Genomic DNA, 27,845 nt, shown 5'->3' with positions numbered 1-27,845 from the left:
TTGTAGCACCGTTCTCCATTATTGAGTAGTTGAAAATGCAAGTAGGTGGTGGGTGGGTGGAGTTATGGGTTTTTTTTGTGTTTTTGAGCTCTATAGGTGCTTTGGTGGAGGGTTGGGGGTATGCATGATGCATGAACAAGTGTTACCAACCAACCAACACACAGAGCCCGACCCTATCAACCCCCTGCAGATATATTATGGTCATTTTGCGCTATGGAACAATAAAAATCATATTGCCGTCCTCCCCCCTCTCTCTCTCTCTTCAGCTCCCCCCACCATCAGGGGCCCCAGTGAGACCTCTGAGGTGTCAGTGGTGCTTGGTTTCCCCACAGTCCTGCCCTGTGATGTGGAGGGCTCTCCCGTACCCAGCATCACCTGGCTGAAGGACAACCAGCCCATCGTGTCCAGCGCCCAGCTGACCTACACCCGCGGTGGGCAGGCTCTGCGACTGGGCTCAGCACAGGGAGACAGCGCTGGCCTCTATACCTGCCGGGCCACCAGCCCAGCTGGCACCGCCCTCAAACACTATTCCCTGAGCGTCCTGGGTAAGAGATATGCCCCGGACCAGTCTGCTTTTATCTGATGTACACCACTTACACACTATCCTTTACTGTTATGCCATTTTTCCCCTCTCATCAGTCCCGCCACAGATAGAAGGAGACTCTACATCCTTGACTTTTGGTGGCCGGGAGGAGAAAGTACGGATCAACGGCACTTTAACTCTATCCTGCCTAGCCAAAGGCTTCCCTGAACCCAAGACTCAATGGTTCAAAGATGGACAGGTTAGTGTGTGATCCTAAGCTTGGTATTACCTGTATCAACAACTGCTGCAAACATGAGGGTAGAGTCAGAACAAATATATTTATAAAGTGAGGCATTTAGTAATCTGTGACCTCTATCGACTTCTATTGAAGTAGGAACTGTAGGAACTGCAGTACAGTCAGAACTTATATCCTCCTGCACAGGAGTTCCTTGAGTTATGGTGGCCTATAATTGACACAAATAATAAAGTCACATTTTCAGAGATGAGTGAGCTAGCTAAATACAGCAGAGATCCAACAGAAACATCTCTAGTGAAGAGGTAATATATCATGATGAAGAATACTGTAATAATAGTAAAATCTCACCACCTGGTGAAGTAATAGTTGAATCATTGGTACTGATCGACAAACCTATCAACCCCCTGCAGGTATATTATGCTGATCTTGTGCAATGGGGCAGTAAAATCTTCACAAAGTGCTTCACAGAAAATGAGAATATTTTATCACCTAACTGGTTTCTTGTTTAGCTGCTGAGTGGAAACATCCATGCTGGTATTCGAGAGAGTGGCCACATCCTCCACATAGAGAACACCATGCTGTCCCATGAGGGGCAGTACACCTGTGTGGTCACCAACTCTGCAGGAGAGGACAAGAGAGACTTTCATGTCACCATTCAGGGTGTGTTACCAGTCAGCATTCAATTAAATCAGCTTCCTTGGGATTATTACTCAATTTACTCAGTTCAAAATGTAAATCCAAACTTCTAATCTCAGGATAGAGCCTTCATTCTCTAGAATTTCCTCATAGACTTTTTTAAGGTAAAAAAAAGGTCGTTTTTGAAAGTGAATTGACTCATACTTACTATTGCTTCGCTAGTTCCTCCAATCTTCCACCGGGTGAATAACAGGGAAGCAGCCTGGGGTCTGGGAGAGGAGGACGAGGATAACAATGAAGACATGACAGAAAAGAGGGACGTGGTCCTGGGCCATCCCATCAGCCTGTCCTGCGAGAGTAACGCCATCCCCCCGCCCAAGCTCAGCTGGTACAGAGAGGGACGTAAACTTACCACCGCTGATGGAGTGGTACTGCTTCCAGGTCAGGGCTAACCCAGGGCAATTAAACCAGAAATGCTGTTGTTTTGTGCCGATGGGGCATCATATGTGCATGGATAAATAGATTATTGCGTTGATTTGTCCTCTTAGGTGGACAGGTGCTGCAGATCCCCCGAGTGCAGAAAGAAGATGCTGGAAAGTACACATGTCAGGCTGTCAATGAGGCAGGGGAGGACCGCATGCACTTTGAACTGGAGGTCCTGGGTGAGCATGTACATTTTGCATGTGCAGTTTAAATGTAGTGTGCATTATAAATTGAATATGATGAAAATTTCTGAAGATGATGACTGTATTTTACCTCCTCAGTCCCTCCTGTGATCATGGGGGCGTCAGAGGAGTTCATGGAGGAAATAGGAGCGGTGGTTAACAGCACCGTGGTTCTCCACTGTGACGTGACGGGTCACCCAGCACCCGCCATCTCTTGGCTGCGGGACGGCCAGCCGGTGCACACAGACACACAGCACCACATCAGTGAGGACGGGACACAACTCCAGGTTAGTCCATGTTAAGACTCAAATACCAAAGATATGAAGATGTGAAGATACCAACTGTAACACATGTTGTGTTCAGGAATATAACCCCGCCCCTCCTCCTTCTTTCAGCTCCTCAGTGTCCAGGTGTCCGACATGGCTGGGTACCGGTGTGTAGCCGAGAACAAGGTCGGGGCAGTTGAGAAACTCTTCAGTCTGACAGTGCAAGGTGAGAGAAGCACAAACCTCAAAATGCTTATACCACTACCGCCATACAATTCCCTCAGGTAATCATAAGGACCATGATACTTCTTCATGGTGTTATTTTGTTAAAACAAGTGGATGTTCTTTTGAGAGGACAGACACACTGACTAATGTCAGAAAGTAAGTGTGTAATAAAACCATTTTCTTCTCCTCCAGTGCCTCCTAGGGTAATTGGCCAGAAGGAGGAGGAGGTTAGTGTGATCGAGGGCCACATGGTGTCCTTGCTGTGTGATGTCCAGGCCTACCCTCCACCTGAGATCACCTGGACCAGAGACGGCCAGGTCCTCCAGTTCAGCACCGGCATCCAAATCCTCCCAGGTCAGATCTGGGCTGTCTGCAACACCCGAATGATACTTGTGTCTTGTTTCTGACATTCTCTGAACTTTGACCTGAACGTAACAGGAGTGTTTCCTTTGTTTCGATTGAGTTACGGCACAGATATTACATTTTACAGTATCTTTTTATTGTTGTTTAATACTATAGGCGGCCAGATGCTGCAGTTGCCCCGGGCAAGAGTGGAGGATGCAGGACAATATGTGTGCACAGCCACCAACTCAGCTGGCCAGGACCAAAAGAGCCTCCTGCTCAGTGTTTATGGTGAGAAAACACACACAGTGATCTCATCTGCACAAGTCAGCAATGTGTACAGATGATCAAATCTCAAAACATCACCTAGGAAAAATTTATATCATCTAATGAACAACACACCTGGAGGCAACCCAGTACGTAGGTCTGTTCACCACAAACCAGCTGTAACAGTGGATAGTTGAGGAGTGAATCATAGCAATTATAAATGAATCACACTGAGGTCATGCCTTCTTTGAATGTACAAACCAACAGTGTTGCCCACCCTGAAGCCCCGTCTCGACTCTGAGTCAGAGGTGGTGACCCCTCAGGTGGGCTCCTCTGTCACCCTGCGCTGCGAGGCCCGGGGCGCTCCTGAGCCCGAGGTCACATGGTACAAGAACGGGCTGCAGCTGGCTCCAGGGAACGGGCTGAAGATGGATCATCACCAGCTGGAGATCATAGGAGTTCAGGTCACTTGTTTATTTTTTTATTTTAATATTTGCAGGCTTTAGAATTGACTGCAATAAAAAAAATACAACACATTTTTCTGTGTCTTTTGCTAACGTTCCTTTCTGGTCCCTAGGTGGCGGATGGTGGCACCTACACCTGCAAAGTATCCAATGTGGCTGGACAGGTGGACAGGACATTCAGGTTGACGGTTCATGGTGAGAATGCCTCTACTGTGTTCTCACGTACAGTAACGCTATCACAACTGCCTCTAATATGTAGTAATGAGATATATATATTTTTAATCATAGCATTATTAACTTCCACAGTTCCCCCTGTCCTGGACGGGCCTCTCCAGGAGTCCCTGATCCAGACCCTGGGCTCCCATGTTACCCTGCTGTGTGAGGCCTCAGGGGTTCCTGTGCCCAGCATCACCTGGCTCAAGGATGGCACCCCTATTGGTGAGAGGAAGGGAATGATTGGGGACTAATATGTATTTGCCATGTGTGAAAGCTGGTGTAACTGAATATGTCTGCTTTCCAGAGAGCAGCCTGCAGTGGCAGTGGTCGGTTCGAGGCAACAGGCTGGAGCTGGGGCCTCTCACTCTGTCTCATGCTGGGACGTACACCTGTATGGCCAAGAACGGCGAGGGAGTAACACAAAAGGACTACACACTCACAGTGCAGGGTATGGATAATGTATTTGCAACATGACGTACACACACCCTGCAAATTATACCTATCATCCATGAAAGAGAAGAATTATTTAACAGTATTTAACAGTAATCTTTGTCCCATGGTACTGACTTCTCAGTATCACCCACCATCCTGGACTCCGGCCATCCATCTGACCTGAGTGCTCCCATGGGAGAGGAGCTGACCCTAGAGTGCAGAGCGACTGGAATCCCCACACCCCAACTCAGCTGGCTGAAGGACGGAGTGACTCTAGAGGGATCAGACACCCAGCACATAGAGTAATTCTCTCTCATTCACAGTCCCCACTTTCTGCTTGGCCAGTAAATGCATACATCCCTGGATGACTGTAGTAGTAATAATAATATACTTTATTTATGTTGCACCTTTCATACATAGAATGCAGCTCAAGGTGCTTTACAAACAGCACTAAGGTGGATACAAAGACGGAAAGAACACAGCAGAGAGACAACATTAAAAGCGATGATTGGCAAGAAACAAATAAATAAGAGTAGCTGGTTTGTGGCTTTGCAGCAGCTTATATGCTCAATGTAACTACGGCATCAGCCAGAGAGAGCAAGAGAGAAATGAGCATGTTTGCGTGTGTGTGCATGTGTGTGACTGATGGTGATGGGATATGAACCCTGGTTAGGGTGAGATGTGGGGAGTGGGGTTGAGGTTGACCCTGGTTGGACAAATGGACCCTGGTTCGGGTAAGGGGCGAAGGGTAATGCAATGTAATAATGTGAGATAATAATGTGTACTGTGTATTTGACATTTGGCAGTATAACCCCAGATGGCAGCACCTTAACCTTACTGAGGCTGAGTCCTGAGGATTCTGGGACATACACCTGTCTGGCTGTCAGCCCTGCTGGCCAGGAGAGCAAAATCTACACCCTGTTTGTACTAGGTCAGTTTAACTGTTTAATGCTGTTTCTGATTAGCTTCAAGTGTCTGAGATGATTTGACTTTGATTCAATATGATTTTTCACAGTCCCCCCATCTATCTCTGGTGAGACCACTGCCCCCAGAGAGGTGCAGACCACGCAGGACAGCGTCGTGACCCTGGAGTGCCAGGCGGCAGGGAACCCTCCACCCCAGATCAGCTGGCTGAAGAATGGGCGTCCCCTGCTCCTCTCTCCCCGTGCACGGCTCCTCTCTGGTGACTCTGTGCTCAGGTCAGTTAAGATATAAAGATCATTCATAAAGAGGGTGATGTTTCCAGAGTTGTTCAACTGAGGTGATGTTGAGTGTATTTCCCTTCCGTATGTATTAGGATTTCTCCCGTGCAGCAGTCTGATTCTGGAGTTTACACATGTGTGGCGCGCAGTCGAGCTGGACTCGCTGAGCTCAGCTATGATGTCCAGGTCCAAGGTACTGACACACCTCCTCATAATCTTATCATCAGCAGCCTAGTAGCCAAGTAAGCCTAATTCAGGTCCACATAAGAGGATGTTTCCAAAATAAGATATCCACCAGTCCTGAATGAGACCTTTACAGACTGGATCCTCTGTAATTTAGAAATGTAAAAGGCAATGATAATCCCTAACATTAATGTATACTGGTGTGTGTGTGTGTGTGTGTGTGTGTGTGTGTGTGTGTGTGCTCTGCAGTGCCCCCAGGTGTGGACCATGTTGAACCAGTGGAACCAGTCACAGTGGTCCAGGGGTCCTTGGTGACGTTGACCTGTGAGGCGCGGGGCGTTCCCCCTCCCACTTTGACGTGGATGAAGGACAGCCAGCCGCTGTCCCTTCACCGCAACCTGCTGCTGGACGGACAGGAGACGCGGCTGCAGCTGCCTGACGTGGCGCCCTCAGATGCCGGGCTCTACAGCTGCGTGGCCAGTAACCAGGCTGGAAGCAGCACCAAGAGCTTTAACCTCACTGTGCTAGGTAATCGCAAGAATATTTAAATTATTTTTGAGTTAAGTCATAATTAACTACTTGAACGAATGCGGTAAACATCAATGCTTTCTAATCCAGAACCCCCGAAGATATCCAGCTCCAGCTCGCCAGAGGAGCTGACCATAGCGGCTAACAGTCCGCTGGAGCTGGAGTGCTCTGCTGTGGGGGCTCCCCCTCCCACCCTCAGCTGGCTCAAGGATGGTCGCCCCTTGGAAGGGACTGACATTGTACAGCAGGATGGACACTTTCTCAGGATTAGCAAAGTTCAGGTAAATGACAAACCTATAGTATTTGATAATATCACTAAGTTAAAGCTGCACAAGGCAAGATTCTTATGTAAAAATACACCCATCTTACTATATCAGCCTAAATTACAAATTGGGGCTGCAACAAAGGGGAGTGTCCCATCTCCCCTACTGTAATTGAGACCGTGTAGATTTGCCGGATTTGCCCAAATTAATTTCTGGTGTTCGTTAAGGTCACTGGCAAGTGTGGGATAAATTGTCTGAGACAAATCTGGGACAAATTGAAACTTATAACCAAATTGCAAACTGTCTCAGCAAGCGAGAAAGCTGGACTCACCAGTGATGGTTGAACCTGCTGCCAAAATTTAGCTACTAAGATTAGGTCTGACAAGTTTTAGGTAATGAAGTCCTTCACTTTCAAAAAACAGTTTTCACTCACTGCCACTTGGGGTGCCACAGTGTAAAGTTGTATAATGCAGCTTTAGCATGCGTTAAAGGCTCCAACTTGTGCCATACCTGGCTTTGATTATGTAGTGATTCATTGGACTGAAAACATTTTTTCACTTTTATTGCCTAAACTTTTCACCCAAGGGCTGATAGTTCGTGACAGCAAAACATGAGGTTTACTTGTAGTTTCATCGTCATCACATTGCATTTTGAGTTATGAAGTTGCAAAAATAGCTCTTCAAGAACACATATTGCAATATATATTCAGCTGGCCAAAAGAAATAAAGGATTGAAGCTTTAACAGTATCAACCCCTGCTGTAGCATTGTTATGTGAGAACCACTCCACATGATTAATGTCGTCTTTTTAAAGGTCGAGGATGCGGGTCTGTACACCTGTTTGGCCAGCAGCCTAGCTGGAGAGGATGGAAAAAACCACTGGGTCCGAGTCCAAGGTGACACACACTGTTCTGGCATATTGTTGCGCATTGTTCATTATAGAAGAAAGACGTCATGTCTCCCTCTCCCCTACCCTCCTCCTCTACTTGCACCTGATCTTCCCTCTGTCTTTACCTTTTCCACCTTGCTCTTATTTCTTTACCTAGCACTTCTCTGTTTAAAATTAGCAGTCAAGGCACACAGGGATACGTTGTCACATAAATGATCTGGGTGCTATAGCTTTGATGCCTGCATTCCTCGCTATTGGATACTTGCAATGCTGGTGAATGTAATGTTGCCTAAATTAAGGCCACCCCCTAATAATCAATGGTTGTATTACTTTGTTCCAGTCCCACCGACCCTCCTTGGCTCTGGTGATGTGAGGACAGTGGCAGTGCCATTTAAGGGACATGTCACCTTGGAGTGCCTGGCAGACAGTGACCCCCCTCCTGATATAGAGTGGTACAAGGATGAGGCCAAACTGCAGGTATAGCCAGGGGAAACAAAAAAGCCAAGAAGTGCACTATGAGTATGTCATCTCGTCTGACTTTCTTAAACTTCTCTATTTCTGTTTTCCTTCCCTGCTCCCATTCTGTCAGCTGGGCGGTCGTATCCAGCGGCTGGCAGGGGGTCAGTACCTGGAGATACAGGAGGTCAGGCCCGAGGACAGCGGTCAGTACAGCTGTGTGGTCACCAACATCGCCGGAAGCAGCAGCCTCTTTTTCACCGTGGAGATTCTCTGTAAGTCACCCTGATCGCATAAAATAAAAATAGTTTAATTGAAATCATGTGATCAAACAGTTCTACATGTTTGACCCAAACCTTTACATGAATATGTCACTTTCTACTTCTCTAGTGCCACCGGTAATAAAGGAGAGCAGTTCAGTGGTGACAGCACACGTCGGCCAGGATGCAGTTTTACCTTGTGAAGTTGAAGGAGACTCTTCTCCTACAATCATGTGGAGGAAAGACGGCTTCCCTGTGATTCAGGATAACAATAAGTAGGTCCAAGCTTTTTGGGTTTTGTTTCAGCTTAACACTGCCCAAACAATAACTTTATCTATATAGCATGTATCTAAGACAAGGTATAATACATTCACAATATCATAGCTTTTACCTGGTTTTACGGAGAGAGCCGGTGTTCCTAATATTCTGTATATTCAGTATATTGTGTATGTGTTTCAGGTTTACCATGCTATCAGAGGGCTCCTTGCGTATACATGGGGTTCAGCTGAGTGACGCTGGTCGCTACTACTGCACTGTGTCCAACCAGGCTGGCTCAGATCACCGGGGAATGGACCTGCGGGTGTTTGGTAAATACAGCGCTCAGAAATAAAGAGTTACTTCATAACTCTGGCAGTGTGTCCTCTGTAATTTTATTTAACTGGGGAAGTTAGGGGTAATTTTAGTTTTGATCACACATCTGTCCCTGTTTTGGTGAAAGCTATGACTCTAGTGCAACTTGCAGTGCTTAAATATTTTTTTTTGCCGGCAATAAAAACATGAAGGGAAAATTGGCTAAACTGTCCTGTTATTTGAACTTCACATTTTCTCGAACCGTAGTGGTAATTTTCTTACTGTGGTGAAGCAGTAAATAAGTAGAGAGGAAAAACTGCACTGACATAACACAATGAGATACAGCGCGGCTCACATGTCTGTCCAGCTGAATCTGTGCTGTCTTCCATTAGTGGGTCCTTCGATCAGCCCGGGTCCATTCAATGTGACGGTAACCACAGGGGTCAGAGCTGTGCTGAGCTGTGAGACCACAGGTATACCGGCCCCTAAAGTCTCCTGGAAAAGGAACGGCACTCCGCTAGACATCAACCAGCAGCCTGGCACATACAGGTAAAGATGGAGCTGTGGATGCACTTCATTTGAACAGACGCTGTGCATGTACTGTACATCACAGATCAAGCAGTCGAAAAAAATGTCAAAGCTGAACCAGTTGTGCTTTTCTGTCCAGGTTACTGACTTCTGGGTCCCTAGTCCTTTCCTCACCATCCAATGAGGACGAGGGTTACTTTGAATGCACCGCTGTCAACGATGTTGGAGAGGAGCGCAGGGTCATTGAGGTCATCCTGCAAGGTATTGATTTCGAGCTTTGTACAGTAAGCAGACTATAGGGATGCATTTCAAACGATTGAACTGATGAATTGATTTTTTTTTCTTGTAGTCCCACCATCGATTGAGGATGATGTCACGACAGTCACTGCTGTGAAAATGTCTCCTGTGGTGTTGCCCTGCCACGTACAGGGCCGCCCTCAGCCCACCATTACCTGGACCAAGGGTGGAGCCAAACTGGGCTCCAGAGGAGGGACCTATCGTGTCCTGCCGACCGGTAACACAAGTTTTCTAGGGAACCGTCATGTTTTATATTGAGGTTTCTAGGGCCATTAACACAACATGGTTTAATGAAAAAGCAATGCCACAGGACAAGGAATAGAGTTTTGCTTATGTGATATTAAATAATGCATTTCTGTTTAGGGGTGTTGGAGATAACTGCTGCTGTTCCAAGTCATGCCGGCAGGTACACTTGCTCAGCCCGTAACTCAGCTGGAGTTGCCCATAAGCACATCTCTCTCGCTGTGCAAGGTGCGTTCTGAAGTTCCTGTCAACTGTGCAATAGCAAGGATTGAAAAGTTATCTGTTGGAATGCTTATGGTAAACCATGTAAACTTACACAACATTGTGTATTTGTCCTTTCTTGCACTTAGAGCCCCCAGAGATTAGGCCAATGGCAGAGGAAGTACAAGTGGTGTTGCATCATGGGACTGTTCTATCCTGTGAGGTTCAAGGCTTCCCTAGACCGTCCATCACCTGGCAAAGAGAGGGAGTTCCCATAGCAGCAGGTAATAATATGAAATAATAGCATACCTTTGAGCACTCTATTACGCATGCTCTATCAAACACATTAGTATAAACACATTGCTACTTTACTGTAGATGCTGCCACTGACTAAATTGTCACCGTTGCATCCCAGGTCACAGACTGGCTGTGCTTTCAAATGGAGCTCTGAAGTTCTCTCGGGTCACGCTGGGCGATGCGGGGACCTACCAGTGCCTGGCACAGAACGAAGCTGGTGTAGCTGTGGGCAGGACCAAGCTAGTCCTTCAAGGTAACATGGAGTTTCATTTGATCTTGCGGTGAAATGTGTACATGTATCTGTGCCTTAGAGGAATATGCAAAGAAACAAAACAATTGAGTTTTGAGTGCTCTAAATTCCTAAATATTCATGTTGTCATTTTGTGAATGGATCATGTTTCTCCAGTTCCACCAGTGCTGAGCGTGCCTCGTGTGGAGTACACTGCTGTGCTAGGCCAGCCAGTCAGTCTGGAGTGTGGCGCTGATGGGCAGCCCCAGCCTGAAGTTAGCTGGCACAAGGAGAGGAGGCCCATGCTGGAGGGCGCTCACATACGAATTTTTGCCAATGGAACCCTGACAATTACTGCCACCCAGCGCAGTGACGCGGGTCTGTACACATGTACTGCCAAAAACCTCGCCGGCCGAGCCAGCCACGACATGAGGCTGCTTATTCAGGGTTGGTCAATAATCTTTAAAACTCCATTTCAGGTTGTACAAAGGTTGAATATAACACGTTTAGGATGAATGGTTAAATAGATTTACTAACAATGAACTCCCGTTTCAGTCCCACCCATGATTCCTGCTGGGCAGACAGAGCTGTCAGTCATCCAGGGATTCCAGGCCTTGCTGCCATGTGCTGCTCAGGGTTCACCAGAACCCAGAGTATCATGGGAGAAAGATGGCGCCGTTGTGCCCAACCTTCCAGGCAAATTCACCGTCCTGCGATCAGGGGAGCTGATTATTGAGAGGGCCGAGGTTAGACATACTGTAATTCATATTCATCACTTCAGTGCAGTCTTTGTCTAGGTTTGGGTATAAGAATATATTCTGATTGCATCCCTCACACAGCCAGGGGATGGTGGTGTGTTCACCTGTGTGGCCACCAATGCAGCAGGCTCTGTGAGACAGGACATCCGCCTGTCCATCAACATGAGGCCCGCCTTCAAGGAGCTGCCAGGTGATGTAACGCTGAACAAAGGTCAGAGTCTGGCCCTGTCCTGCCATGCTCAGGGAACACCTACTCCCGTCATCTCCTGGACCGCCAACAACAGTCCCTACCCAGGTACTCCACATTATCTTCTGTTTATTTCACTTGAAGGGTTGTGCAATACTTCAAATACTGCCAAAGTATCACAGTACCAAATCCTGACCAATGATTGCATCGTTATTTCATGCACCATAGAGGACAGCAGCTTGTGTTGATTGCATCAATTTATGTAAGTAAATAAGTGCTCTTAGATTACTTATGTGCTTAGGATTGCTCCAACCTTTGAGTTTGGACTATTGTGTGTGTTATTGTGATACTGCTTGGTATTGTGATAGTGTTGTAGGGTAAAATTGTGATATTGTGACAACTGTACTCATTTGCATTGATTCATCTGACATTATTGATCACAATGGTTTCTCTCCCAGGTGCCACTGTAGATGAGGCTGGCAGAAGCTCCTTGGTCATTGAGAATGTGACTATGAGTGATGCTGGGACCTACGTGTGCATCGCAGAGAACAGTGTGGGCTCCATCCGGGCGCTCTCATTCGTCCGCATCAGAGGTGAGCAGTCTGCACACTGTCAACTATCAGTAAAGGCCATTCATGTAACCTTCCACATCTATCAATATCAATTTAATATGATATACTCTGTGGATTATGTCTCCAGAGCCTCCAGTGTTGAAGGGCGAGGCCCACATGTCTCAGACAGTCACCCAGGGCGGAACCGCTATGCTGGACTGCCCAGTCCGTGGAGACCCCAGTCCTGTCCTCCGCTGGCTTCGGGATGGAAGACCCCTCCTCCGTTCCCTCCGACTGCAAACCCTCCACAACGGCTCCTTGGTTATCTACAGCATCACTGTAAATAACAAAGTTCACTTAGCCCCTCTTTATCCTACAATTTACAAGCAGTCGCCCTCTCCCTAGAAAATGATTAAGCTTCTTAAAACAATATACATAGATAAATACATGTTTTTTGTCTTGGAGAACAATGGCGCAGGATTCAGGTAAGTATAAAAGCCCATCCAAGCTTCATCTGCAGTCCCCTTGGGTGGAGGAACAGTGCGTGACTGTCCTGCGGCGTCCTGCCCCCACCTAAATCAGATTGGAAGCAGTTCAGTCAGAGAGGCTAACAGCATTAGCAGCAGAGGGAGGAGAGGAACAGAGAGCTGGATGTTCCCAGACTCTGGCCCCCTTTCTTTAGCCCATAACCTTGTTAAATGTCTAACTGGTGCTGTAATTGCACACCCTGCAGCTGAGGCTTTCTCACAGACAGATGACTCTCCTTCCCACCGAGTGCTCTAATGCGAAATTTCCTCTCTCTCTGGCCCAATAATGACTATTATGACAAACAATTTAATGGAATAAACTCTCAGTTGCCCCGAAGAAAATGTCAGCTTTCTAGCATGAAAATGTTAAGCAAGCATGTGTACGTTCTTGGACACCCTTTCCTCCCAGAGGTCTATGACTCTATCAGAGGGACAATGATAATTGTTCCTTAGAGTTTCAATTAACTCAACTGTTTTTTTTCTTTACAGGCTGGAGATGCAGGGGAGTACCAGTGTGTGGCCGAGAGTGAAGCTGGAGTAGCTGAGCGGACCATCACCCTTAAAGTCCAGAGTGAGTTCTGTGCTTAATAATCCACACTGGAAGATGGAATTAATAAAGCAATACATACACATACCCACACAAATACACACTATACTAGTAAAAACACATATGCTCCACCTCATTTCATTGAACACACACACACACACACACACACACAAACACACACTCTGATTCCCTCTCACAACCATACACTTACTTTCTCTGCTATGGGCGATTTCAAATAACTTAATTTCTGTTATGTTATTCACGCATTTTGTTTGTTTTTGTCCCATTCTCCTCTCTGCTGAATTTGCTGTCATTTCATTTCTGTGCTCATTTCCCTGTGTCTCTGTTTGTTACCTTGATTTCTTTCCCCTGTTCCTTTCCTTTTGAGCAGAGATATTTTTATAAGCCCCTTGGGGTTTCTTTGTCTCGCCCACACAGTTTGTATTTATTCTCTTTTTCCATTTTTTTTAGGATTTCTACGTGCAAATAAACTGAACCTAAAGCCATATAACAATTCTTTCTCCATCTCATATCTCTCTCTCTCTGCATGACATTTGACATGTGTTGCCAAAGCATTGTTTTGAAATAACAATAATGATTACGAAAGAAAATGGTAAAATATTAACAATATAAAATAATTGATTGATTCTTTCATGACCCAGTCAATGGAGGCTACTCTAACTGGGAGGAGTGGGGTCCATGCAGCAGCACCTGTGGCCAAGGGTTCCAAGAGCGAATCAGACTATGCAACAACCCAGAACCAGCCAATGGGGGGCGATCGTGCGACGGCCCCAGCATCGACTCTAGGAAGTGTCACGCTGGTCTCTGCCCAGGTACGACCGACTTTGTGTCTGTCTTTCTTCACTTCAGACAGACGTTGATAATATGTTCATGTCATTGCCTCAGGGTTTCATAATCAGTGCAGCTCATTATGGATACGAGCTCATATCCTGGGCAAGGTCAAATTAAGGATGAGCTATTTATATGCATCGCCACATCCTGTGTGGCACCAAATGCCCTTGTATACATGAATGAACAGAATATTCTGAATGTTACCTTGGAAACAGCTTACACAGACCACAAATGCTGATGTTTACATGGCCCAGTACCTTGATATAGCACATTTCCCATAATAAAGACATGGGCTTATTGGTATTAATGAAGAATGGGATGAGATATGGCATTCACTGCATATGTGCCAACTCAAAAATGGAAAACTTGGGTATTGTGACTAATAATATTCAAGTGCATGTAAACGCAATAAGTGACTATGCTGACCACTTCCCTGTCTCTTTGTGTTTGGTGGTGAAAGGTGAGGCTCCCCGTAAGGCCAGGGGCAGCCTGATAGGCATGGTGAATGAGAGGGAGTTTGGTGTGTCCTTCCTGGAGGCCAACATTACGGACAATATGGAAGAGGGGACCAGCACTCTGCAGGCACACCTGGACAACATCCCTCCCAGTGTGGGTGAGTATACACAACTTATACCACCCAAGTCGATATCTCTACACTGTATACATTTTGTCTGGAAAAGAAAGGTTTCCAAGTAATTCCGCCGCTTCTTTTCATAAAACAGTTTTCGGTCTGAGGCTAGTGTATTGTGTATATAAATTGAGTGTACAAAATATTAGGACAGTGCACTCTTTCTTTGAAATAGATTCTGGGAGTGGAGGGTAAAACCAGTATTAGTTTATCCACCTTTTTAGACTGATATTAATCTTTCAGCCTTAAATTTATAGTATACGTTATATAAGTTGTATAAAAGTGATATAAACTTTAAAGTATTGGGTCTTTTAAGTGGTAAGAAAGCATAAATTAGTGGAGGTTTTTTATGAATATATAACAGATTTTTGTTTATATCAGTTATTGTTTGCCTTATTATAACCAGCTGGAGGTTATAGTTTACCTAGCTTTAATTTACCACTAGATCCTTGAATAGACTGACAAGGTGAATCCAGGTGAAAGCTATGATCTGTTAGTGATTCCACTCACTAAATTCACTTCAGGCAAAAGGAGAGGGAATGGGCAGGGGACTTTTAAAAGACTTGAGACCACTTGGGACATGAATTGTGCAAAAGGGGGTTGCAGTATTTGAGATATGGTCCTAATATTGTGTAGACAGCGTATCTCTCTATGGTACTGTGAGAGGCATGGAGCTCTGATGCTGTTCTGTTGCAGGTCCCTTGCTGCGGGTGCTGGTGTCTGTGTTTGCTCCCATCTACTGGACCACCGTGCTGCAGAGCGGAGCAGCCAGGAACGGCTACTCCTTCACCCAGGGCCAGTTCAGACAGGAGTCTCAGCTGGAGTTTGAGACCGGTCAGCATTACACCCACATCAGTTTTCACACATAACATCCTGCAGAATAATGATAAATGTTGACTGATAGCAGCATTATCTGAGTTAAGAAGTTTTAGAGTTTTAGTAATAATGAAGTTGGTAGTGGTTTATGTTATATGGTCTGTAGATTCATAAATGTAACTATATATTTAACTATTTAATATAGCTGATGTAACCAGGTTTATTTTTGGAACTATTTCAGGTGAGCAGCCACATATTCACCCACTGGGCAGTGATTTTTAGCTGTACACAGTCTCCCATCACCCACCACCTTAACTTCCCATGGAAACAGAGAAAGTAGTCCCTGGTAGTTCAAAACAGCATGTTATTTTAGGTCATATTTCATGTATATTTTACCATTCTTCTTCACAAATCTGCCAGACTTGACCACATATCGTTTAAGATTACTTACCATTTAGCTTTAGAGCTGCTACAAGTTCTCATTTTCTCACTTTGGAGATAATGCTGGTCAAATATCACTCACCATAGTGCATTCTATGGTGTTTTCATAGAGTACCAGAGCAAATGATCCATGTGTTCCAGGGACACATGAATGATTTCGGTGTCTGTGTTATCATCCAAACTCCCAAAAATTTGGTGTATTCCTTTATCTATAACCATTGACTCTCTTCAGGAATGCTCCTTTGCTTTTGTAGTTTACAAAATAACCAGCAGATGGCATTGCTCTCCATTAACAATCATATGAGTTAAAAAATGGAGGCAACTGTTTCTCAACAGTTTCAACATGTTCTCCTGTAATTGTAAATGAGTGATGATTTATCTTTTTTTTGTTTCTATTTTCAACCAGGGGAGATCCTTCGTTTGACCCACGTTGCCAGAGGTCTGGATTCTGAGGGAGCTTTACTAATTGACATCGTAATTAACGGATTTGTCCCTCCTTCATTATCAACTTCTCATCTGAGTCTGCAGGTGTGTTTACGGTTGTCATTACCTCAAACAAAATCTCACTGAAAAAGTTGTTGCTCAGATAACTCCTCCTCAGCTTCTCTGACCTGATTGCAATCTCTGCCCTGCAGGAGTTTGATGAGTCATACGTGCAGACAGGCCAAGGGCAGCTGTACTCGTGGTCCTCCCAGGCCCACCACAGAGGAGGAAGCCCCATGGTGCTGCGCTGTAACCACACCATTATTTACGAGGACCAGGAGGAACGCCAGGGGCCCTTGCTCCAGCTGCTGAAGGTCTCCGGGATGAATAGCGTCTACAGCATGTTTACTCTCAGTTTGGACTTCCACATCACTGCCGGCCTTCTCATACCAGGTCTGGAGGGAAAAAATGATCTAACAGTTTACTGACTTAGCCATTCACTAACACTAGAGCACAGGATATGTTGGATGTGGATGTTGAAACAGCTAATACACTGACTGAATATAGTTGTCTTTGTTTGTAGATGGTAATGGAGAAACATGCCCCAAAGGTTTCATTCTGGACACAGCCTCCTACTGTGCTGGTAGGCTTCCTCCCTTTTTGTCTGTTTCTTCTATCTTTTGGCAACATTTTCACTTTAAAGATATGAATCATGAATAGAGCTGTTTTATCACTTATTATAAAATGTGTTTTCATTTTCAGATGAGGATGAGTGTGCACTCCAGTCTCCCTGCTCTCACTCGTGCAACAACATCATGGGAGGCTTTTCCTGTGCATGTCCGTCTGGCTTCACCATCTCCACCGAGTCCAACACATGCCAAGGTCAGACAAAACATGTACATACAAAGGCATTCATATCTAGATGTCCTCATTCAGTAGAAAAGAGAAAAGAAAATGAAAAGATACTGTGTAAATGGCATACTTCCAGCTGTCTTTATGCCCTCGGCCTTGTTTCCTCCACCCTAATTCCCAGCTGTATGAAGATGTGAATCTTGCTTTTGGCCTCACAGTTATGTCTCACGCTGCAGATATCGATGAGTGTGCCCAAGGCTCCCACATGTGCCACTACAACCAGCAGTGTGTCAACACAGTGGGCACGTACCGCTGCCAGGCCAAGTGTGGCCCAGGATTTAAGCCCAGCGCCATGGGAACCAGCTGTGAAGGCAAGCCTGTTAAGCTGTTAAGCTCAACACTTTGTATGGATGCATAACAACTTTTATGTTCTAGTTGTGGGCTTATACTCTATTTCCCTTTCCCTTCTGAAACGACCTAATCTCCCCACAGGGATTAATACATTTTCATCTTATCTCTTATCTTATAAATTTGGTACCTCGTGTAGATCGATGAAGCCTGATCTGTCAATGATGTGTTTCAGATGTGGATGAGTGCCAAGAGTCCTCTCTCTCCCCGTGCCAGCATCAGTGTCTCAACACCCTGGGCTCCTACCGCTGCATCTGCCACCCTGGATACCAGCTCTCAGGACACCGCTGCATTGGTCAGTCCACTAACTTGCATTGGTTATAAAGAACCGGCAAAAGTCATGAAATGTAAATTTTCAAATCGAGGCCTGTATCTTTTTGAACCTGTGAAGAAATGCTAAAAAAAATGCAAATTTCCTGGCTATGTAAGGTTTTAGTGTTAGATTGAGACAGAACAAATAAGACCTGTGCATTCAAATTAGTTATTCAAAGAAAAAAACAAAACATCTGAACATAACTGCTGACAAATGTGGTCTATGGAAATTAGCCATTAATAAATCATGGAATTATATTGTGTAGTAACCCTGTCTTAGTCATTAAAATTCTGCTGTTGTTGGACCACACTTTGCCACCTAGTTGACAGGGGATAAAAGACAATAGATAACAGTTCTATTGGTTGTCCATTTGCAGACATCAATGAGTGCATGAGAAACGTGTGCCCGGGTCACCAGCAGTGCCGTAACACAGAGGGAGGATACCAGTGTTTCGACAGCTGTCCAGCTGGCATGACCAAAGCAGAGAATGGAGCCTGCATGGGTTAGTTGCTGTCATACCTGATTTCGTATCCACCTTATCTCTTTAAAGATACTATGTGTAGCATTTTACCATCAATGCATCATTACCACATTAATTGTGAGACATTAATACAGCGATGGGCACTGGATGTATCAGTATGCAGGTTTTCAGTCAAACCAAACACTGCTAAACAGTTAAATCACCTGGTGTAAGCAACAGGGTTTATGGTAATGTGGTCTGAATTTTGAGAAACACTGGCACTAGCAATTCCACTGGCGTGAGATCTGTTGGTGACTGGTGTGATGATATCTAGGTATATAAAAAAGCTACACATAGCACAAAATTTGATAAACAAATGCAATGTTATGTTTTGTGCAAGATTCTTAGATGCGTTGTTGCCAACATGCTGAATATTTTTCAGATATTGACGAGTGCCAGGATGGAAGTCACATGTGTCGCTACACACAGATCTGTCAGAACACCATCGGAGGTTACGGCTGTGTTTGTCCCAGAGGCTACCGGTCCCAGGGAGTAGGCCTCCCCTGTCTGGGTAGGACACCCATCTCTCATAATACACTGTACTGCACCTATGAAATTCTACGGAAGAGGATTAGAGCCACATGTGAAAAATGTATTTGAGTTCTGAGTTTAAAGTCAGAATTCTGACATTAAACTCAGAATTCTGAGTTTAAAGTCAGAATTCTGACTTTAATCTCAGAATTCTGACATTAAACTCAGAATTCTTACTTTAAAGTCAGAACTCAAATAAATTTTTCACGTGGCCCTAATCCTCTTCCGTAAAATTCCAATTCGCCACACATGGGAAATGAAAATTAGAGTTTGAGTCTCGTTTTGCCTTCCAGACATCGATGAGTGCCTTCAGACGCCGAGCCCTTGTGCCCACCAGTGCCGCAACGTGCCCGGCAGCTTTAGGTGCACGTGCCCGCCCGGGACTGTGCTGCTCGGGGACGGGCGCTCTTGTGCTGGATTAGAGAGAGGCCAGACCTTCACCAATGGGACCCGTGTCAGAGGCAGACTCCGCCCACAACTGGTGTCGTCTCTAGGCAGGCCCATCCTGTCCCGTACCCACGGAGTGTCCCGCATCACCAGGCAGAGCTGTCCTGTGGGATACACTAACAGGGACGGCACGTGTGTTGGTGAGTGCTTATCAAAATGTATCCAGTCTCTCTTTTAACATTACAAGGCTATTATTTCTTATCAGGTTATGGTCTGTTGACAGCGGAGATAGCAAAAAATGTAAAAGTCAGAATGGCTGACATGAATAACAAATAACGTCTCATTTTTTAGTTTACAACTGGTTCACCAATAATCTAAAACTATGTGGTTTAGGTGGGAAGGTATGAGCCGGGGATGAGTTTTCACCCCGCTTTTTTTTCCACTCTTCTCTGTGTGCATCTAGAATGCAAATCAAATACCCGGTTGTTCCCTTGAGTGTCTCGCTTACCTCCTCATGCTGTTGTTCTCTAAACAGATGTGGACGAGTGTCTGCTGAGAAAGCCATGCCAACATGAGTGCCGAAACACCGTTGGCAGTTTCCAGTGCCTCTGTCCCCCGGGTTACCAGCTCTTACCCAATGGCAGGAGCTGTAAAGGTAAGAATCTCACTAGACTGTATTTTAATTGTTTCATCCTCCCTTTACATTGTTACAGCTAAGACATCCTATCCTCTCCCTCTGCCTCTAGACATAGATGAGTGTGCAGTACAAGGCATCCAGTGTGGACACAACCAGATGTGCTTTAATACCCGAGGGGGATACCAGTGCCTGGATACACCCTGCCCTGCATCCTATCAGAGGGGAGGAAGCCCAGGGTAAATTGCTTGGCTTAAAAGTACTGTACAGTGATTTTTAAAGAAGGAAGAGATGCATAAAATGTAGCTGCATGCTCCTGTAGTGCTGCAGTATTCATGGTATGTGTTTTTGTAAAAACATAGTGTGTGGGTGACACGGTTTCCTGTCTACCTTTAACAGGACGTGCTATCGGCCCTGCTCTCTGGACTGCACCACAGGAGGCTCTCCACTGCTCCTGCAGTACAAGCTGCTCACTCTCCCCTTCGGCATTCCAGCCAATCACAACGTGGTACGACTGTCGGCATTCTCCGAGTCAGGGGTCCTGCAGGAACGCACGTCCTTCACCATCCTCGAGCAGGAAGGGGAGAGCGGGGTGATGGGCCAGGTGTTTGGCATCAGGGACGAGGCGGGCAGGGGCATCATCTTCACCCTGCGGGCCCTGGACAGATCGGGACTGGTGCGGCTCAAGGTGCAGGCCACCACCCTGTCGGTGCAGGGCCGCATCACCTACCAGAGCATCTTCATCATCTACATCTCCATCTCTGCATACCCCTACTGAGCCCATATGCTGTTTTACAGCTGACTCTGCCCTTGCTGGCCTCTGGACGCCTCTCGCCCACCAAGGCAATTCCCCAAAGCCTGGACGCCTGGGAAACAATAGGACATGCCAAGATGCTCTAATAAATCACAAGATAAGGCAAAACCATTGTTTTTCAGTGGATTTCGCGGAGATGTGCACCCTGAACTGTGACTGAAATGAAGTTGTGGGAACAGTTTTGTAAAAGAAAAGACCCTATTCTTAAAAAAGAGAATATTGCCTTTAACAGGTTTGGTTGAATTAATTTCACAGCAGAGCCTCATCTATCTGAGACATCTGAACTGAACTGATTAACCAAACAGAACATCATTTGAATTGTGTTCATTTCCAGAACACTTTATACTCTTTTTTGGAAAAAAAAATACCTGAAGCTCATCTTTCAAATCAGTATTTGTCAAATACAGAGGATGCAGTATGTCAGCCAAGCACTGAACTTATTTACTAGCCTTCAAAAAGTACCATAACTTGCTTTAATGTTTTGCTATTTATCATTTTGTAACAGTGGCTGTCAACATTTTCAAATGGCGGATATCTCAGACAGATTTCTTCATATATGAAAGTCCATAGTTGGAAATTCTCTGTATTTTCACATGTAATTAGAATACTTCCAAGTACAAATTAAATCATACAATGTTTTGACATACATGTGCAGCATATGTGTTTTCCCCCAGTATTTTAATTTATTCAAGTCATCTAGACATTTCATCGATTCAAACAACCTCCAGTCACAAAGGGTTTGAATTAATGAGGTTCTGCTGTCATTGCAACGACAAACCTGCAATGATTTCACTTTGTAACAGTGGCTTGCAGCTATTTATGTTGTGAAAACATAACAGGCATGATAGTGTTTCATCTATCTATCTTAAGTGTTTTTGTATTCTTTTCTTTTAAATATTTTTTATCATGTGAAAAAAATTGAAAGGTGCTATTCTGAATGTACTTGAGTGTCTTTGAGTTGATGCCATTGGCTTCACTGAAGCAGCACCTGCATCACGCATGTGCTGGTGTTACAAGAACCGTCAACTCATGTGCTGGTGTTAACCGCCAACTAAGCCTAGTTTCAGTGAAGCAGAGTTTGATTGCACTTATTTGACTCTGCAGTGTGGCATTGGCCTTAAGTGGCTGGAGCAGACAAAATGCCATGTCTTTCCTGCATTCATTACTTTATTCACAACATTCTAGTGTTCTAATTTCACCGTTTGGAATATCCGATATACAGCAACGTAAATAAGCTTCTTCTAACTGAAGGAGGAAGTGTAGACACTACACAGGACGTGGTTTGGAAACCACGGAAGACCCACAAAAACTGCAGAAATGTTTGCTCTGTTCTTGTACATGTGAAATGGTTCAGTGTTGCTGAGAATGGATGTACTGTCTAATCTATCTACAGATAAAACTGACAACAAACACGCTGGCTTGTTTTTTTGTTGTGTAAATTATAGGCCTATCATAATCCTAATTTATCTTGATTGTGCCCTGACGCAGAACCTGCCGCAGTATTTCACTTTGCAACATTTTCACAATTGTGTTTTCTGTGCAGCTGACAAACTATATTACTGCAACCATTTATTATAAACCCACGAGGGAGCATACAAAACTACCAGTTCTGGCACAGCAATCTGGACTCAACATTAATATGTGAGACATTTTCTGAACACTAATCCTAAAATCATTTGCAGAGCAGTTGCATTTCTAATAGTGAAAATATTAGCTACATAAGTATAATATAAGTATAATATTTGTTGATCTTCACTGTTGCTTGTATAAATAATCTTTTAGGTCATTCTTACCCCAGCTTACTGATTATTATTTTAGCAATTTACAGGAAACCTAAAATAGTCTCTTGTTCTGTTGTAATTCTAATTTGCGACATACTGTTTACCATCTTAGATTTTAGATGTGCTGGGTGAACAGTAACAACTATGTACAGTGGATAGTCAGCCGCAACAGCAACAAATATGTTGCATATATGTTGCATTTTTGTTATATTTTATTTATTTTCTTCAGTATTGGTCCAGTTCTTTTAATTCAGTCATTTCAAAAACTGTTTACCATTGCAGATAGTGCTGGGAAACTACTTCCATACGTATTATTCACATTCACATCTTTCTTCATATTCTTTATATTATCTTTCTTCTTATTCCTCCTCCTCCTACTGCTACTACTATCACCAATACTTTTACTCCTACTTTTACTGTAGCAATACAGTAAAATAGGGTCTCTTGTCAAGTCAAGTTGATTTATATAGCCCTTTGTCACAAGCATTTCTCAGAGGACTTTACAGAGAATGTGTCTAGCTAGGTCTAACTAAACACAATCAATGGTGAACAAAATTAAACAAATTAATCACATTATTGTAAGACAAACATAGCGAAAAACACAGGTAGGCAGGAGCAGATTTAGCAAGACAAACAATCTAACTATTCTACATAGCCTAACCTACCTGGCACCCCAGCCTTAGACCCTAAATGCACACAAAGAAAAACTCCCAAGAAAAACCTAGTAGGAAAACTTGGAAGAAACCTTGGACGGGCTGAGGCAAATAGGGATCCCCCCTCCCCCCGGGACGGCTTATCGTGCAATAGGTGTCGGGCAAAACATTGACACAGTCATGGGCAACAGTAATGACAGAAGCAAACGGAGAGAAACAAAAAGGAGAGGGGGGTGAGGCCAGCGCTAGAAAATTCAGTGGAAGAACAAGGCAGCACTGACGACGAAGAGCCAGGGCAGCCCCTGTCACTGCCAGGTAGAACACTGCACTGGAGTCAGAGAGAGGAGAGAGAGAGAGGACATGAGGCCGCGTACACACACACAACACAACCAGACACACACACACACACACACACATACAGAGGAAGGGGAGAAAACAGCTGCACACAGAACACACAGGGTCAGAGACACGATAGGTGGGTCTCTTGAACTTACTGAATACAAATGAACTGACAAAAAGTTTCAGATAGAAAGTAGCTTTAAGATTCTAGAAAAAACATTCACAATACATGTAGACATACAGACAGATGCTATAAACAACACTTTTGGACATCATTTTTTGCTCATTGGAGTTATAAAAACAGCTTAGGACGACGTAAAAAGAAACATGTTAAGACATCAATAATCCTGCTTTTCGTAAAACATCGTCAACCTTTGAAATCAGGTCAAAGTCCCAGAGCCTCTTGTCCACGTGCAGCTGATCTTTAGTGAGGCTCCCCTGTAAAGGCTCTCGGACATGCACGACCCTAGACAGAGCAGGATCCACAGTGACGGTCGTCGCCAGTGTCCTCAGGACGCTGTGGACCGACGTCTGCACTACCTCTCTAGGGTTGATGATCAGCTTGGAAGGGTTGAAGACACCTTCCCTTGATGGCTCTCTGTATATATGCTCCAGGATGTTTATCCCCGGGATGCTTTGCCACTGCACCAGCTTGAATCTGCCGCTGTCATCAAACTGGGTTTTGGGGAAGATGTGGTTCATGACGACAAAGACGGCAACTCCAGGGTGCTGCTGTTCCAGATTTTCCATCATTAGCTGCAGATTGACGTGTTTGTAAGGCATGATGATTTCGTCTATGTCATTAAGCAGCAAATACTTAGACCGGTACATGTTTCTGTAGATGCATTCGTTCAGAGTGGCAAGCTGCCCGTAGTAATGGAGATCCCCTGGATGTTCTGGGAAATTCCAGCCTTTAGACGGGTTGAGGAAGCGGTCGATGGGCCACTGAACTATCTCCAGTATGCCCTCGTCCTTGTAGATCAGCAGCACACGCTCCAGCTCTGGGCCACAGCTGGTGTTGTAGATCACCACTCTCTGCACACCCAGCAGCTTGTACATCTCCATGGTTTGGACAAACTGAAGCACATTGTTGTACCCGCCAAACAGGTTAGAGACGCATACAGTGAAGGTGTAAGGGAACGATGCCGCGCTCTCTTTGTTTCGGATGGGGAGGAAGCTCTGGTGCTGGTTTTCCAAGATGTCAGCGTGTGTTGAGATAGTGACATGCGTGGCGTTCCTCAGGGGCTGACTCCTGCACAGCAGATCTGTGGTCGCAAACGGGTATCCAAAATGATCGCTGTGCATATCAATATGTGCCAGATATCCTTTGGAGCAGCTATGATGACAACAGAAAATGCAGTAAAGTGGTTGGAGTTGATCTCTCTTCACTATGCCAATGATCCGAGTTATGCCTTTAAACCTGTTGTCTTTGTAGGCAGAAACCATCAAATGATTGGTATTTATAATTGGTGTTATGGTTTGCTCGCTTACAAGTGCTGAGCATGGTGTTATGGAGGTGTCTAGAACTGGCCATGTAATGTATATGGATGAAGCAACGGTAAGTGTCAGTGCAACAAATGTCCATTTCCGCTTGTTCTTCATCTGAATCCAACTGAAGTGATTCAACACCTATGTAATCGCGGAAAAAAAGAGAAGCTGAATTAGATTCCAGTGTTTGAAGTCACTAATTTAAATAACTCTGATTATTAAGATGACTTTACACAGTGAGGCAGAAGCAAAATCTCTCCTGCAAGCCACCCAAGGGTCATCTACAGTCATTTTGATTAGGTTATGCAACTGCATTGCACAATAACGACAACTGTAATTCGCATTTCAAAACTGCACCCATCCAGTTTGATTTGTTTTTTTGAATAGTGCATCAGTTGTCTTGGCTCCAGAGTCACCATATAAGTCTTTTGTTCCACTTCAGTATTGTGTGTAAGTGTTGTGTGTTATCCTCTTTATACAACACCTATCAAACTCTGTACTGCACTGACTTGAGACTGATTACTTTGTCAAATCATTAATATCAATGTCTGGATATGGCTCATCTTTAGAAAGCACTCATTTTATGTTTAGTTAGACACCTTCAATTAATGTCTGAAAGATATTTTAAGACGTATTTTATTATGTTGAAGCATTTCTGACTATACTGGCCCTTAAATATAGACATCATTTACACTAATATATTCTGACATGAATACATCAGAGCCTGAGAGGTGCAGCCATCTCGGATTCTCTTAGATTCTCAACAATATTAGCCATGTCATTATATTGCAAAAAAGTACAGCCGTTATGCCAATACAATAGAATCACTTAAACGAAAGAACTGGCGTGCTCAACTCACAGTCTTTAGAGTGTAATGGGTGCCGACCCAAAAATTATTAATACAATAGAATCAACAATGCTATAGAGACAGCTTAAATATTGTACTCACCTTCATTGATCCGTAAGTCATAATGTATTTGCAGAGCAGAGAAGGAACATGTTTGCACTACAATTGCAGAAGTGGAAGAGCTCAAGTTGTGCCTTTGTGGTGAAACAGAGCCGTTTCTAGCTGTGAGTGCTATTTCAAGCACTCATGAGGGTTTAACTTTATAGAGCAGGAACCAAACCCACAAAATTTTGAGATACCCCTACCCGGGGTAGAACAAAACATGACCTTGTTTTTTCATAACTTTGACATGTCCCCTTCATGAAATGGATGGTCATAATTTTTCTTTTTACTGCAAAAGTCATTAAATTCATCAATGAAGTGATTCACCACATAGGCAAAAAAGTGCAAAAAAACACCTGCCCTGAAAGAGGGGGTACCAAGTTAATCCCATGTCATTTTCTACCTACTGGTTGTATTTACATCATATTTGCACTGATGGTCTACAGGTAGTGTCCCTACACTCCAAAACAACCAGAATGTCAAAATATGGTTCTATTGTGAATCAGCAGCCTTTTATATAAGGCCTTATTATAGGCAGAAATATCAAACAGTTAATTTTTCTGAGAAATACTCACTTCTAATCCTAATCCTAATCTAATAATACTGTAATCAGTACCCAATTATGCTAATAATTCATTTCAGGTAGTCACTGACATTGTCTCATCAAAGACAAGAAGTAATAGTTTGTCACTGAGCACTATTATTGTGACTGTCCAGTGAGTATAACCCAAAAAAGTACACAAAAATGCCTGCCTTGTAACAGGGAATACCAAGTTGATCCCATGTTTTTTACCCACTGGTTGTATTTACATACTTCATATTAGCACTGATGGTTCTCAAGTAGTATCTCTAGACCTCAAAGCAAACTTAAATTAACCACAATGTCCAAATCGAGGGCTTGGAGCCAAAGGGGCGTAAGTGCGATTTTGGTCGCATATGAGTATGATATATCAATTGAAAGGTCTCAGTGAGATCTTTTCAGTGCCAAAAGGACACAACTGAAATCATGACCCATAAGTTTTAATTAAACAAAAACTGAAAGCCGTAACAGTAAAAGTAGAGTTTTGCTTGATGTCAAAAGGGCGTAACTGCACTTACGCCCTTTTGACACCAAGCAAAACCCCACTTTTGACACTGATTGTGGGTAGAGGATTCTAACAGCACTTAGGTCAGCTCAAAATGAATGCTGACATAAGTAATGCTAGCATGGCAACATGATCACATCATTTTTAGAATCCTATTCATATTCTAATTAATATTCTAGGTCAATATTAGGTTAATGTAAATATGTTAATATTCCCATGAAATACTTAGGCCTATAGATTCAAAATACTACTTGCCATAGTTACTGTAGTTTAAACATTTCCCCTTGAGTAGCTTTAAAAATACCTTTTCCATACTGTAGGACAATTAAAAAAAAAAAAAAAAGAATACATGTAGGCTATATATAATTATAATTAAATATAATTAAATGTTATATAGGCCTACATATTATTTATCTGCTCGTTCCAACCGGTTCCAACGCATCACTGAAGTGAGTGACATATTCTAACCCAAAACGCCATTTTTTATGGCTGCATTACATCAAATGGAAAGATCCAGATGTCTTGTGCATCATTTTATACATATTTCTCTGTAATTCAGCATGACATATTTGGTATAATTGGAAATCTTGGGATCTCGAGAAGGCTGTGAAACGTGTGTTTGTAATGATAATCCCGCATGAGGGTTACAGGGTCCTTGATCCCCCTCCTGTTAACAACCACCGCCATAATTTAATTGTCAACCTGTGGGAAACACTTATTAAATGCGAGCTGTTTGGATGATTATATACATGCCGAATTTACCAGAACACCCTATCAGGTAACAACAAAGTCTCACGTCATATTCTCATATGCGTTTTTTGCCGAGAAGTTATGCAGAAACAAATTGCCAGATGTTTGAACGGTCCTTGGCCTTCAGTTCTCCCCTCACGGTGCGCAGAGGCGGTAGCCGTGCCGGTAATTCTGA

General features: G+C 44.1%; 2 protein-coding genes across 2 annotated transcripts in view; one reads left to right on the top strand and one right to left on the bottom strand.

Moving 5' to 3' along the window:
* Positions 1-22,012, top strand: part of hmcn2 (hemicentin 2) — a 45,838-nt gene extending 23,826 nt beyond the window's left edge. The window contains exons 31-81 of the mRNA XM_071535317.1: positions 267-545; positions 640-782; positions 1,289-1,439; positions 1,638-1,856; positions 1,964-2,077; positions 2,180-2,367; positions 2,476-2,572; positions 2,764-2,925; positions 3,091-3,204; positions 3,448-3,644; positions 3,758-3,839; positions 3,951-4,082; positions 4,165-4,308; positions 4,435-4,594; positions 5,099-5,223; positions 5,308-5,491; positions 5,590-5,687; positions 5,927-6,205; positions 6,296-6,486; positions 7,281-7,362; positions 7,696-7,832; positions 7,945-8,086; positions 8,202-8,346; positions 8,531-8,658; positions 9,034-9,190; positions 9,309-9,430; positions 9,519-9,683; positions 9,830-9,937; positions 10,060-10,194; positions 10,326-10,460; positions 10,614-10,883; positions 10,992-11,182; positions 11,276-11,489; positions 11,840-11,974; positions 12,081-12,271; positions 12,949-13,030; positions 13,669-13,839; positions 14,319-14,471; positions 15,183-15,320; positions 16,150-16,271; positions 16,379-16,619; positions 16,750-16,809; positions 16,929-17,048; positions 17,255-17,389; positions 17,602-17,721; positions 18,116-18,241; positions 18,642-18,770; positions 19,084-19,377; positions 19,713-19,832; positions 19,924-20,050; positions 20,211-22,012. Of these exons, the coding sequence (XP_071391418.1) occupies positions 267-545; positions 640-782; positions 1,289-1,439; positions 1,638-1,856; positions 1,964-2,077; positions 2,180-2,367; positions 2,476-2,572; positions 2,764-2,925; positions 3,091-3,204; positions 3,448-3,644; positions 3,758-3,839; positions 3,951-4,082; positions 4,165-4,308; positions 4,435-4,594; positions 5,099-5,223; positions 5,308-5,491; positions 5,590-5,687; positions 5,927-6,205; positions 6,296-6,486; positions 7,281-7,362; positions 7,696-7,832; positions 7,945-8,086; positions 8,202-8,346; positions 8,531-8,658; positions 9,034-9,190; positions 9,309-9,430; positions 9,519-9,683; positions 9,830-9,937; positions 10,060-10,194; positions 10,326-10,460; positions 10,614-10,883; positions 10,992-11,182; positions 11,276-11,489; positions 11,840-11,974; positions 12,081-12,271; positions 12,949-13,030; positions 13,669-13,839; positions 14,319-14,471; positions 15,183-15,320; positions 16,150-16,271; positions 16,379-16,619; positions 16,750-16,809; positions 16,929-17,048; positions 17,255-17,389; positions 17,602-17,721; positions 18,116-18,241; positions 18,642-18,770; positions 19,084-19,377; positions 19,713-19,832; positions 19,924-20,050; positions 20,211-20,589 (8,033 nt within the window). The 3' untranslated portion in view covers positions 20,590-22,012. The remainder of the gene's footprint in view (positions 1-266; positions 546-639; positions 783-1,288; positions 1,440-1,637; positions 1,857-1,963; positions 2,078-2,179; positions 2,368-2,475; positions 2,573-2,763; positions 2,926-3,090; positions 3,205-3,447; positions 3,645-3,757; positions 3,840-3,950; positions 4,083-4,164; positions 4,309-4,434; positions 4,595-5,098; positions 5,224-5,307; positions 5,492-5,589; positions 5,688-5,926; positions 6,206-6,295; positions 6,487-7,280; positions 7,363-7,695; positions 7,833-7,944; positions 8,087-8,201; positions 8,347-8,530; positions 8,659-9,033; positions 9,191-9,308; positions 9,431-9,518; positions 9,684-9,829; positions 9,938-10,059; positions 10,195-10,325; positions 10,461-10,613; positions 10,884-10,991; positions 11,183-11,275; positions 11,490-11,839; positions 11,975-12,080; positions 12,272-12,948; positions 13,031-13,668; positions 13,840-14,318; positions 14,472-15,182; positions 15,321-16,149; positions 16,272-16,378; positions 16,620-16,749; positions 16,810-16,928; positions 17,049-17,254; positions 17,390-17,601; positions 17,722-18,115; positions 18,242-18,641; positions 18,771-19,083; positions 19,378-19,712; positions 19,833-19,923; positions 20,051-20,210) is intronic.
* A 375-nt stretch (positions 22,013-22,387) lies between these two features.
* On the bottom strand, positions 22,388-25,955 carry LOC139657475 (uncharacterized). Its single transcript, XM_071535335.1, has 2 exons — positions 25,836-25,955; positions 22,388-25,027 (listed from the first exon to the last, which is right to left on the bottom strand). The coding sequence occupies exons 1-2, from the start codon at positions 25,854-25,856 to the stop codon at positions 23,729-23,731; spliced, it is 1,320 nt and encodes a 439-aa protein (XP_071391436.1). The 5' UTR covers positions 25,857-25,955; the 3' UTR covers positions 22,388-23,728.
* Positions 25,956-27,845: the final 1,890 nt, after the last annotated feature.

The sequence above is a fragment of the Centroberyx affinis genome, unplaced genomic scaffold, assembly GCF_046629955.1.
Source record: "Centroberyx affinis isolate AG114_WGS23_722 - 3 ecotype Tasmania unplaced genomic scaffold, CSIRO-AGI_Caff_v1 ptg002689l_1, whole genome shotgun sequence".
Classification (NCBI taxonomy): Eukaryota; Metazoa; Chordata; class Actinopteri; order Beryciformes; family Berycidae; genus Centroberyx; species Centroberyx affinis.
This window is presented reverse-complemented; position numbering and strand designations above follow the sequence as displayed.